At 39.0% G+C, this 13802-nt stretch overlaps 1 protein-coding gene and 1 long non-coding RNA gene across 3 annotated transcripts in view; one reads left to right on the plus strand and one right to left on the minus strand.

Annotated features, from left to right (window-relative positions):
• Positions 1–13802, minus strand: part of ZNF14 (zinc finger protein 14) — a 37499-nt gene that overhangs the window by 6403 nt on the left and 17294 nt on the right. For both annotated transcript variants that reach the window (XM_082457713.1, XM_082457712.1), the window contains exons 2-4: positions 7455–7581; positions 6466–6526; positions 47–6088 (exon numbers count right to left, since the gene is read on the minus strand). In XM_082457713.1, the coding sequence (XP_082313839.1) occupies positions 4777–6088; positions 6466–6526; positions 7455–7581 (1500 nt within the window). In that variant the 3' untranslated portion in view covers positions 47–4776. The remainder of the gene's footprint in view (positions 1–46; positions 6089–6465; positions 6527–7454; positions 7582–13802) is intronic.
• LOC309658807 overlaps positions 7503–13802 on the plus strand; it is a 122836-nt gene continuing 116536 nt past the window's right edge. The window contains exon 1 of the long non-coding RNA XR_014262406.1: positions 7503–10285. This is a non-coding gene — a long non-coding RNA (uncharacterized lncRNA). The remainder of the gene's footprint in view (positions 10286–13802) is intronic.

Consider the following 13802-nt stretch of genomic DNA (forward strand, 5'->3'; position numbering starts at 1 on the left):
TAAATTGCCATATCTTAAAAAAAAAAAAAATAATAATATGACTGACTGCGGAGCTTACTGTGAATTAAATTTAGCTTCACTACACTGTTTTTGTCTTCTAGAAAACATTGATTATGATCACCTATGATAGAATTAAGTTCGCCTTCTTGCAGCATCCAGTACATCCAGAAACATCCTGCTTCCCTGAAGAGTAATCAAATCACCCAGCAAAAGCCCAAATCGTAAATCCTTTTGAGCACCCTCTTACTGATAAATCCAGTCATTTAGGGTTTGTGGTCATTCTGAGTACTACAATTTATGACACCACTCTTGTTGACTGCTGCTGTGATTCCAGTGGGTTCTGGCCACATCATGCTGACAAAACAAATGAGAAATTCATTTCAAGACAAAAATCATAACTATGTAGAAATAAAAATAAAATTTACCAGAGGAAAAAAATACCCGAACATGTATATACAAGGGATAATTGAATGAGAATGTGTAGCAATTAACTTGACCAAATTACAAAGTTCACCTGAAAACCTATAGTTACAACAGAATATTTTAATATACGTGCTCAGAAAATGAAAAACACATTAGTATGCAAATTGTATGAAAACAATTAATGAAAATATTTCTAAGCGACAACAGAAGACTTTGTTCAACAAAAATGTATTGTTTGTAATCATAATCAAACATAATTGAAAATGTACTGAGGAATTGCATACAGCTGTGAGCAATGGGAAGCACCCACAATCTGCCTGATATGAGGAAGGTGCCAATTCTCACATGGAGGGACTGGGCCAGGGCAGTCACTGCACAGTGCAGCAGTGGAACAAACTCCAATGTGGTTCTTTTGGACTGTGCAACCATAGCTGTCATGGTGGAATCAGGAACACATGGTCACTAGCAGTATTACCAGAATTAGGTGTTCACTACACAAATTAGACCTTATATGAATATGATCTAGAGAAGATAGAAGTCCAAGCATCAGAGAATACTCTGAACCATAAAAGTTAGAATTAGTTGCCTGGTGGACTCATGGAAACTTGCAGGAAAATCCAAAATATGATGGATTTTTGATGTGGAACTTGAGAAGATGTGTGGAAAGCTACATGTCTGAGAAAATGGAAGTCAACCAGCTGATTGTCGTTTCCAGGATACTCTGGATTGGCAGGTTACGGCATCAGGAAAACAGGCTAGAACAAGTGTTCTCAAAGTTCCTACACATGTCTGTCTCCCTGCACGGTGCTGAAATCTGACTAATGCCTCCTGTATTTCTGAATTCCAAATCCCATGCGAGTGAGGCTACATGTGAATTCTCACATGGAACCATAAGAGAAATGGATTATAGAAAATGTCACATTATCCAGGAGACAAAACAATGTAGGAGACCCAACTCCAATTCTACATTTTATTGTTCAGTGACAGGTCTGTCTTAACAATTATTTTTTTTAGTAGTTACTTACCTGGCTGCACTGGATCTTGGTTGCAGCATGTGGAATTTTCTTTTTTTTAGTTGTAGCATGTGAACTCTTAGTTGCAGCATGTGGGATCTAGTTCCCTGACCAGGGATTGAACCCAGCCCCCCAGCATTGGCAGTGCGGAGTCTTAGCCACTGGATCACCAGGGAAGTCCACAATATTGACAGGAGATGTATTAATACATCTTTCGTTACCTGAATGTTATTGACCAGAGGTGTACCAATAAGTTTTTAGACAGTGATACAATTAACAGCACTGTGCAAAGTTGTTAGAGCTTAAAATTGATCAAGGTTCATTATACAACTTGTGATTGTCATTATCATTCACATTTTGCTCCGTTAGGTGTTCTTTGTTTTTAAAATTTATTTATTTATTTATGGCTGTGCCAGGTCCTCGCCTCTGCGCGAGGGCCCCCCCCCAGCTGCGGCGAGCGGGGGCCACACCCCACCGCGGCGCGCGGGCCCCCCACCACCGCGGCCCCACCCACCGCGGACCATAGGCTCCAGACGCGCAGGCCCAGCAACCGTGGCCCACGGGCCCAGGCCGCTCCGCGGTACGTGGGATCCTCCCAGACCAGGGCCCGAGCCCGCACCCCCTGCACCGGCAGGCAGACCCCCAACCACTGCGCCACCAGGGAAGCCCGCTCCGTTAGGTTTTTGTTCCAATCTTGTATATATTATAAATGCAAGTTTATGACCATAAAATTTTCAAAAATGACACATCGTGAGATTTTGAGTGAAGAATTTTTTGGTGAATTTTATGCAGATACTTTCTCTGATTGTCCACGTGACATATATACTAGTGTCTCAGAATATAGTTCTGATTCAGACAATATGAATATTAGACCAAAAAAAGACAAAAAACCTTAGTGATTGATTCTGATACAGGAAATGAAAATGAAACTCACAGTGCTGGAGAATGCTCCTTTGCTTCTACAGAAGAGTGGATTGAAGACAACATTTCACAAAAATCAGAAGACTTTACAGGTGTGCCAGGTGCAAATAACCCACAAAGCGTTAGTGAAATAACAGAATTAATTTTTGGTAACAACTTTTTTGAGCTGGTTCCTTCTCAAACAAACCTGTATCACCAACAGAATGAAAAATCATATAAAAATTATGATAAGACTTTAAAATGGACTGATGTAACCAATAGTGACACGAAGAAGTTTCTTGGGTTAATACTTTCGATGGGACAAATAAGAAAATCACACTGGAAAGAATATTGGTCGACTGATCCCTTAATTGAAACACCTATCTTCCCAAAGATTATGATGAGAAGAAGGTTCGAACAAATAATGACATTTGTTTACTTTAATGATAATTCGGAAAACTCCACTTCCTGCAGAATTTCAAAAGTTAAACCTCTTTTGGACTATTTTCTACCAAAATTTCAATCAATCTGTATACCCAAACAAAAGCTATAACTTGATGAGAGAATGATAAAGTGGAAAGGACAACTCAGATTCAAATCCTGGAAAACTTACAAAATATGGAATTTTGGTCAGGATTGTTAGTGAAAGTGAAACTGGGTATATATGCAACCTTGAGATTTACATGGGTGAAGTAAAGAAACTGCAAGAAACAATATTATCAGTCCTACAACCTTATCTTGGTTCATGGCACCATATTTACCAAGACAATTATTACAACAGTGGGTCCACATCTGAAATATTGTTGAAAACTAAAACCAGAGTTTGTGGGACTATAAGAGAGAATCATGGTCTACCAAACCAATTAAAGGAGAAATCTAAAAATCTACAGAGAGAAAAAATGACATTCTTACGGAAAGGAGAAGTGATTCTTCTTAAATGGAAAGACAAGAGGCTAGTCCGCAGGGTGACAACTATTCATGATGCATCATAGCATCTACAGGAAAGGAAGACAGGAGAATTGACCATCAGATAACTAAGCCCACTTGTATGTTAGAGTATAATAAATATATGAAAGGAGTTGATCGATCTGATCAGTATCTGGCAAACTTCAATATCCTCTGGAAAACTTGAAAATGGTATAAGAAAGTGGGTTTCCATTTGAGTAACTGTGGTTTATTCAAAGCATTTAAAATTTATTATAGCCTTAATGCACAGAATAAAATGACTTACAAGCAATTTTTTGTTAGCAGTAGCTAGAGAATGGGTAACTGACCATTCTGGTGAATGCAGTGGTAGTCCCGCACCTGGTCCTTCTTGTGGCGTTTTTTAAAAGAGTACCCTGCAAAGATCCACCTTGTTGACTATCAGGTAAAATAAAAGAACATATTTTAGAGAAAATAATACCCATAGGACCAAAAAAAAAATGCCGCCAGAAAGTCTGCTCTTCCAGGGGAAAGCGCAGTGAAACACACTATGTTTGTAATAAATGTTTTGTTCCCCTGCACAGAGGTGCTTGCTATACTGCCTATCACACTCTAAAGAAATATTAGAATGCTTTAAGTAAGACAGGTACGAAGTTTCAAATAAATACATTAAGTGCAAAAAAAGTTGTTGATATTTACTCAAACGTGGGTGTTTCAATATTCATTTACATAACAAATCACCGGCCACAAGTGTTAGTTTCTGCAAAAATCCCCTGGTCAATGATGTGTTAATGCAAACTCTTTATTATTCAAATCCTAGCCAGAAGGAATGACAAACAGCAAAGGGCAAAACATAGAAATAATTCACGTGAGACTATATACACTATGATATTTACAAATTTATGCCATCTTTTACTAGCAAGGAAAATGAAATAAGGGTCTTCTGGCCAAAACAAGAGTAGATTTTCTCATAAGGAGTATGGACTATATATGGGTAAGGAATATCCAATACCTGGCACTACAGGAGGCCAGTACGAAAATCCCAACAAATGCCAAAATGTCATTTATCAATATCCCCACACAAAACAATCAAAACATAAAAATTAAACCAACCTGCATATTAGAAATACATGTCAATTCAACCATGGATCAAACAGGCTTCAAAATGAAAAGAAAAAAATGTTAACTGATTTAAGGGCAAAACAATACCTATTAATCATTATGTGTTACTGCTTACAGAGTACTTACAGAATTCTCTCACATCAGTGTTCATTTCTGAACGTAAGTAGTAAATATCCAGTCGAGAGATCCCCTTTAAGAACGAGGCACTGATAAAAATAACTCTAAGAATTATTTTCATGTTATTTTTTTTGGAACATTATACATGGATTAATTTGTATCAGGCTTTCTCAGATTTCTTACACATATAGGGTTTCTTTCCAGTGGGAGTTTTCACATGTAAGAATGAAGGCCGACTGATGTTTTCCCCACATTGCTTACATTCAAGAGGTTTCTACTAAGTATGAGATCTTTCATGCCTTCGAAAGGAATTGCGTCGACTGAAGGCTTTCCCACATTCTCTACATTTATAGGGTTTCTCACCAGTGTGTACTCTCACGTGCCCTTGAAAGGTAGTGCGATAAATGAAGGCTTTCCCACATTCTGTACATTCATAAGGTTTCTCTCCAGTGTGAGTTTTTTCATGTGTTCGAAAGGATGTGTAACAACTGAAGGCTCTGCCACATTGTTTACATTCGTAGGGTTTCTCTCCTGTGTGAGTTCTTTGATGTATTCGAAATGAACTGGGAAAATTGAACGCTTTCCCACATTCCTTACACTTATAAGGTCCATCTCCAGTGTGCATTATCATGTGTGTTCGAACACTTGAGGGAGAAATGAAGGCTTTCCCACATTCTTTACATTTATAGGGTTTCTCTCCAGTGTGCTTTCTCACATGTCCTTGAAAGGTTGTGTGATAAATGAAGGTTTTCCCACATTCTGTACATTTATAAGGTCCATCTCCAGTGTGTGTTATCATGTGTGTACGAACGCTTGAAAGAGAAATGAAGGCTTTACCACATTCCTTACATTCATAGGGTTTCTCTCCAGTGTGAATTCTTTCATGTATTCGCAAACCTAGAGGAGAACTGAAGGTTTTCTCACATTGTTTACATTCATATTGTTTCTCTGCAGTGTGAATCCTTTCATGTCTTCGAAAGGAACTGGGACAACTGAGAGCTTTACCACACTGCTTACATTCATAGGGTTTTTCCCCAGTGTGACTTCTTTCATGTATTCGCAAACCTAGAGGAGACCTGAGGGATTTACCACACTGTTTACATACAAAGGGTTTCTCTCCAGTGTGAGTTCTTTCATGTGCTCGAAATGAAGTGGAACAACTAAAGGCTTTACCACATTCCTTACATTTATAGGGTCCTTCTCCAGTGTGTGTTATCATGTGTCTTCGAAAGGTTGTGAGCCATGTGAAGGCTTTCCCACATTCCTTACATTCATAGGGTTTCTCTCCAGTGTGAGTCCTTTCATGTCTGTGAACAGATTTGCAGTAACTGAAGGCTTTCCCACATTCCTTGCATTTATATGGCTTCTCCTCATATTCATGATACTCATATGGTTTGTGTCCACTGTGAGATCTGATGTGCCTATTAAGGAATGAATGACGCATGAAGACTTTCCCACACACATTACATTCACATGGTTTTACTCCAGGAAGAGTTTTCTGGTTCAGATTAAGATTTGGAATCTGGCTGACAGTTTCTCCATCTTGATTACCTTCTTTGCTCTCACAGAGTTTTTCTACCATATGACTTCTGTAAAAAATGAGAAATTATTAATGATTTCTTTAACAATTTCACATTTATTAGTAGGGTATTAGAATTACATTTTTATATTTTATAGCAAAAGGGAAGGTTTTTTGCTCTTCTGAATTTTTTGAGGGTGATTTATACTGAAAGCTCTGTAAGAGGACTTGACATAGCTATTATGAAAACAATAATATTAATATATTGGGTTTAATATTGTTTCCAAAAACATTGGACATCTATGTCATGTTTAAGTAAATGTTTTTGGTGAAAAAAATTTAAGGATAACTTTGAAGCTGGGGTTGTTTTTTTGCTTATTTTAAAAAGTTTATGACATACCAGGATTCTCATGTGGCACACTGCTATCTATTGTGTGTGTGACTCACCTTAGTTTTCTCCCTTGGGTTTTGTACCAATCTTCAATGTTATGATTGTCCCATTTTTTTCCTAAAATGCAGACCCAGAAAAATAATGCAAATTATTGGAAATTATAGAAAAATATTAGATTCTAGGTCCACGATGAGCTGTGACCATGCTTAGTTTATTTACCAATGTACAGCAGTCCCCCCTTACCCACAGTTTTGCTTTCTGTGGTGTCAGTTACCTATGGTCAATTGCAGTCCGAAAATATTAATTTAAACTGTGCACCCTTCCAAGTAGTATGATGAAATCTTGCAACGTCCCGCTCTGTCCTGTCCAGGATGTGAATCATCCCTTTGTTCAGTGTATCCATGCTGCATATGCTACCTGCCCATCAGTCACTTAGCAGCCATCTCAGTTTTCAGATCACTGTGGTGGTATTGCAGTGCTTGTGTTCAAGTAATTCTTATTTTAATTAATGATGGCCCCAAAGTGCAAGAATAGTGATGTTGGTAATTAGGATATGCCAAAGAAAAGTTATAAAGTGCTTCAAGTGAAAAGATGAAAGTTCTTAATTTAAGGGAAGAAAAAAATCATACACTGATGTTGCTAAGATCTATAGGAAAAATGAATCTTCTATCGTGAAATTGTGAAGAAGGAAAAAGAAATTGATCTTAGTTTTGCTGTCTGATCTCAAACTGCAAAAGTTATGGACACTTAACACTTAGGCACGTTAAGTTCATGTCTATTATACGTGTTCTATTCTTAGTTATTGTTATCAATCTCTTACTGTGCACCAAATTTCTAAATTAAACTTATTATCATAGGTATGTATGTATAGGATTCAGTACTATCTGCAGTTTCAGGCATCCACTGGTGGTCTTGGAATGTATCCCCTGCAGATAAGGGGGGACTACTGTATTCCTTTTCCATATTCCACATCTTGGAACAGTGTTGATGGGCAAGAAATACTTGTTCCCTAACTGAAGAAGTGAAGGAATGTTGTCATGCTTACCTACTGAGGCCAGGTTCCTCAAGGTTTCCTGCATCACATCTCTGTAAAGTTTCTTCTGCGAAGGATTCAGTAAAGCCCACTCCTCCTGGGTGAAGTTCACAGCCACATCCTCGAAGGTCACTGGGCCCTAAAACATCCCAAATATGTTTCCAGTAAGATGTGCGAGTCTGACAGAACTGGGGATTTATACTCAATTTACAGGAAGATTACATATGATTCTGTCACCTTCAAACATTTATTTTATGTCTTGGTCATCAGAAACTGACTCTATGTCCTTACTTACTTCTTCATGAATTTAACAGCATAATAAACACATGCAAATTATTTATTCATTTTCACTGTGATCACTTTAAATGTTATTGCTCTCTGATGTCAGGGTCTAGAGCACCTTGGAGAAATGAGAGAAATGCTACACAAATGAATCAAATATCATTTTAAACAAATCAATCTCTTGTGGAAAAAACTCATCTCCTTTGTTATTACACACCATTTAACTCAGTACACTCCATTGATGTATGAGGTCAAATCTGCAGGAGTTTTTAAGGAATAAAACACAGTGAAGAACTGGAAGCTTTTTCTTCTATTCCCATCACCAAACATGAGAGTCCAGGAGGCCTGTGGAAATCCAACTTGTGACAAGGATCAGTTTGCCATACTGGCCTGAGAATTACTCCAGGTGATTAGAAATAGCCAGGTGCAACTGGCTAGATTAAAATATTCTTGTAAAGAAGTAGTACTTTTAGCTTGTGTAAAATTTATTGCAGACTCATTTTCTCCATTCTCTCTCTGTCCCATTCACGGAGCTAGGAATATTCAGAACTTAAGGCTCAGACAACTTCACATGATATGACATGCTAAAAAGACAAAATTACTTAGACCTCCACAAAACCCTATACACAACGAGCCTCAGGGCTGCTTCTCACCAGTTTTTATCACACACAGGCACACATAATGAAATGATAAAGTGCTAAAAGATTTCTTTTTGGTCAAGCCCTTGCTAAATAACCTTGAGGAACAGGTTAAGAGCTGCATATTGCACAGGAATTCACTACACTCCACAAAGGTCTGATGGTGAATCTGCCCATGATTATATAACACATAAAGGATTCACAGCACTTTCCTCCAAAGAATGTAAAACCTCCATTCTCTAATTTCAGGTGGAAGTTTCCTGGCCAGCCACTCCAGAGGCAATCCTCCCAACATCTCTCATTTCTGAGCTCCCATATGGTGCACAGAAGCATAACAGCCCAACCCCGAGTATAGGAATATGTAAGTTGATGACACCACACACTGCCAATAGTGTACAAAAGGGTTTATTACTTCCATAATTGAGGTCTCTGGGGAGTAAGGCAGGCCTCTCAAGAAGGCATGAAATGGCTTGAGAGTGTAAGGAAAAGTACATGGACTTATTTTTTAGTTGATGTTGTGGGTGGACTGAAGAGAGAGTTCACATACAAGGGCAGGAGCAGGCATGAATTGAATCTCTTGTCACTGCCAAAGGAAGGATAACTAAGGCTTTCCTATCATCATGGATACATGTGGGTCACAAGAGGAGGAAGGAGGGATGAGGCTTCAAAGCTGTCAGCAGTCAAACATAAAAAACTGGAGACAGAGACTTCTCTTTTCTTGTTCATTGTATAATGAACTTAGAAACCATCACTCCTAACCTCACAAGAAAAAAAACAAAGAACTGAAGACACAGAGCAAACCACTGTTTCCAAAATTGGAAAGACAGAAAGAAGCTATTTTGAAACAGCTATTCTTAACAAGGCCTATCCTCAAAAGAGACTATTCCACCAGGGCCTAATGCAAAGACAAAAAAGAATACAACATCTAAGAACTTTGGAACAATGACAGCAGGTGTAAAATACACACAATGAGAATACCTGATAGAAAAGCAGAAAGGAACAAAAAAATAAGTGAAGCAATCATCACTGAGATTTTCCTAACATTAGTGATAGACAGCAAACTGCAGATCCAGGAAGCTAAGAAAAACACAAAACATGAAAAACAAAAAAAAGAACGCCAAAAACTGCACTGCCAAGCACATCATTTTCAACTGGAGAAAAATCAAAGACAAAGGGAACATTCTGAAAGAAGCCAGAGAGAAAAAACAAACCTTAGTTTTACTTAAGGATAAGAATTAAATCAGACCTCTTTTCAAAAACTATGCAAGCAAGAAATATCACATAACTGGAATCACACTGTATTTATCCTTTGGAATCTGGGTTCTTTCACTTAGCAATAAATATATATATAAGATTTATCCATGTTGTTGCATATATTAATAGTTCATTACTTTTTATTGCTGAGTAGGATTGCATTGTACAGATGCACTATAATTTATTCATTCACCAGATGACATTTGAGTTGTTTCCAGGTTTTGGTGATTATGAATAAAGCTGCTGTAAACATTCACATACCAAAAACAAACAAAACAACAACAAAAAAACCCCAACTATTCAAGCAAGAAGAGAATGGAATGAAATATTTAAAGTGCACAAGGTAAAAAACACCATCCTACAACTCTGTGTCAAGCAAAATTATTCTTCAAAAGTGAGGGAGGGGCTTCCCTGGTGGCACAGTGGGTGAGAATCTGCCTGCCAATGCAGGGGACACGGGTTCGAGCCCTGGTCTGGGAAGATCCCATGTGCCGCAGAGCAGCTGGGCCCATGAGCCACAATTACTGAGCCTGCGTGTCTGGAGCCTGTGCTCCGCAACAAGAGAGGCCGCGATAGTGAGAGGCCCGCGCACCGCGATGAAGAGTGGCCCCCGCTTGCCACAACTAGAGAAAGCCCTCTCACAGAAACGAAGACCCAACACAGCCATAAGTAAATAAATAAATACTTTAAAAAAAAGTGAGGGAGAATATTTTATAATAACCTATATGGGAAAAGAATCTGGAAAATAATTATATATATATAAATAAAATAACTGAATATATATATAATAACTGAATAACTTTGCTGTATACCTGAAATGAACACACACTATAAATCAACTAAACTTCAATAAAAAAATGTAAAAAGCCGATAAGCCTTTGTAATAAAATAAAAATCTCTAGGACTGTTGCATCTCAGGAAAAAAAAGTGACAGAGAAATACTTTCTGAGAAAAGTTGAGGGACTCTGACATCAATACACCTGGTTTTACAAAAAACAGTAAAAGAAATTCATTAGAAGGTACAGGCATACCTTGGAGACAATGAGGGTTCAGTTCCAGACTACCACAATAAAGCAAATCACATGAATTTTTTGGTTTGCCAGTGCATGTAAAAGTTATATTTATACTATTCTGTACTCTGTTAAGTGTGCACTAGCGTTATATATAAAAATACAATGTACATACCTTAATTTAAAAACACTTTATTGCTGGGATAGGGAGGGTGGGAGGGAGGGAGATGCAGGAGGGAGGAGATATGGGAACATATGTGTATGTATAACTGATTCACTTTGTTATAAAGCAGAAACTAACACACCATTGTGAAGCAATTATACTCCAATAAAGATGTTAAAAAAAATACTTTATTGCTAAAAAATGCTAACCATCATCAGAGCCTTCAGCAAGTGGTGGCAGTAACATCAAAGATTACTGATCACAGACCACCATAACAAATGTAACAAAAATCTGAAATATTGTGAGAATTACCAAAATGTGACAGACACACAAAGTGAGCAAATGCTATTGAAAAAAAGGTGCCAATAGATTTGCTTCACACAGGGTTACAACCAACCTTCAACTTGCAAAAAATGCATTATCTGTAAAGTGCAATAAAGTGAATTGCAATAAAATAAGCTATGTCTGAAAAAGATATAAACAGGTGAAACATTAGAAAAGACTTTTTAAGAACTGTTCTCAGTTCACTATAGCCTTGTTGGTCTCATGGACACAAGCCCCACTGGTTTTCAAAGCTAGATGTTTTTGGACTTCCCTGGTGGTCCAGTGGCTTCTGCCCTTCCATTGCAGGGGGCGTGGCACGGGTTCCATCCCTGATCAGGGAACTAAGATCCCACATGCTGTGCAGTTGTGCCCCTGACCCCTGAAAGGCTAGATGTTTGGGGGGCTTGTCTTCATGTGTGACTCGTAAAAGCTGGGGTGCCAAGTGTGGGATCTAAACCCTTTGCTCCTCAAGGAGAAGCCTGGAGTTTTGAGTCCCTTCCTGAAGGTGGAGTGCCATGCGGAGGGGGGGTGGTTATGGTAAGACTGTGCCTCAGCTTCCACCCACTTTGATGTGGGTGTTCTCATTTGCCCTATGCAGAGGGAATCGCCAGTTATGGGCAACGAGAGATGAGCTGCTGCATGTTCCTGTACGCATGACAATGTCTGCTGCTGCCCTACTGGATCACACCCCGGGCTCTCTGGGCTGTCTCTGCACAGCTAGACTGAGTCCTCTCCCAGGGCCTGTCTGCCCGGGATTCCTGGGGTGCCGCCCTGTGTGCACAAGGACAATGGTTGCTTCCAGCTGCCCCACCAAGATCACACTCAAGACCCTTGGTCTTTGTGTCCAGACCGAGTCTTTTCCCAGGGCCCAGTTGGCCCAGATCTCCCACCAGGCTGTGGTGTGGAGTGTGCAGGGCCGGGGTATTCGCCCAATTCAGACTGGGGAGTGGCGAGGCAGCAGCTGCCAGTGCCAGACTCTCTCTGCCCTGATTGTTGACAAGTCAGCATGTGCACACTCCTTGCGAGTAGTGTCTTGGATTCTCCAGCCCTTCTGACTGTCCCAGTAGTTCTCCGAACAGCCAAGGGGGCTAGTCTCCTCTCCGCAGGATGCCAGGACTGGGACGCACAGATTGTGGCTCCACCTGCTTGCTCCCCAAGGTGAGGGGCTGCCCGTGTGGACCTTCTCTTCCTTTCAGATCCCTCCCAGGGGCACAGATCCCAACCTGATGTCTTTTTTTCTGTCCTACCCAGTTACATGGAGATCTTTCTTGCAGCTTTGGTTGTACAGAAGTTCTGGGGACCTCCCTGGTGGTCCAGTGGTTAAGACTCTGCACTTCCACTGTAGGGGGCGTGGGTTCGATTCCTGGTTGGGGAACTAAGATCCTGCAAGCTGTGTGGCGTGGGCCAAAAAAAAAAAAACGTTCTTCTGCCAGGTTCCAGTTAATTTTCTGTGAGAACTGTAGAAGTATTTTTGATGTGTTTGTAGGGGTAGGTGAGTTCCACATCCCCCTACCCTGTCATCTTGATTCCCCTTTCTCCTTTCAAATTATTAAATTATTATACTATTTGCTATGGTGATCTGTGATCAATGATCTTTGATGTTACTACAATGACTCACTGAAGGCTCAGATGATGGTTGGTATTTTTTAGCTCTAAAGTATTTTAAAAGTAAGGTATGTACACTTTTTATACATAATGCTATTATACACTTAATAGACCTTAATATAGGGTAAACATAGATTTATATACACTAGGAAACCAAAATTCATGTGATAATTGCTTCATTGTGATAACTGCTTTATTGCAGTGGACTGAACCTGCAATATCTCTGAGGTATGCCTGTGGTAGATACACAAAACATAAAGGTAAAGGAATCTAAGCATACCAAAAAAGACAGGAATCTAAGCAAATGAAGAAGACAGGAAAATAGGAATTACAAAACAACCAGAAGACAGTGAACAAAATAGCAATAAGGACATACCTATCAATAATTACTTTAAATGTAAAAGAAATAATAAATTCTCCCATCAAAACACAAGAGTGGCTGAATGGATTAAAGAAAAAAAGACTCACCTATATACTGGTTACAAAAACCTCACCTGAGATAAAAGTGCACACAAAGACTGAAAGAATGGAAAAAATATATTCCTTGCAAATGGAAACCAGAAGAAAGCTGGGGTAGCTATACTTGTAACAGTCAAAATAGACTTAAGACAAAGACTGTTATAAGGGACAAAAAAGGTCATTATATAATGATAAAGGAGTAAATCCAAAAAGGATATAACATTTGTAGACATTTATGCACTCAAAATAGAAACATCTGAATATAAAAAACAAAATTTAACAGATCTAAAGGGAGAAGTAGAAAGCCATACAATAACAGAAAGGGACTTTAATACCCCAATTTCATCAGTGGATACATCATTCAGAGAGAAAATCAATAAAGAAACATTGGCCTTCAGTGACATATTAGGCCAGTCATTCCGGCCAAAAGCAACAAAATACACAGTCTTCTCAAGGGCACATGGAACATTCTCCAGGAGAGAGCATATGTTAGGCCACAAAACAAGTCTTAATAAATTTAAGATTAAAGTCATATTAAGCATATTTCCCGACCACAATGCAATACAACTAGAAATCAATTATGAGAAGAAAACTGGAAAATTCACATGTGGAGATTAAACATGAT

The sequence above is a fragment of the Balaenoptera physalus genome (genome assembly GCF_965194825.1).
Source record: "Balaenoptera physalus genome assembly, chromosome: 3".
Classification (NCBI taxonomy): Eukaryota; Metazoa; Chordata; class Mammalia; order Artiodactyla; family Balaenopteridae; genus Balaenoptera; species Balaenoptera physalus.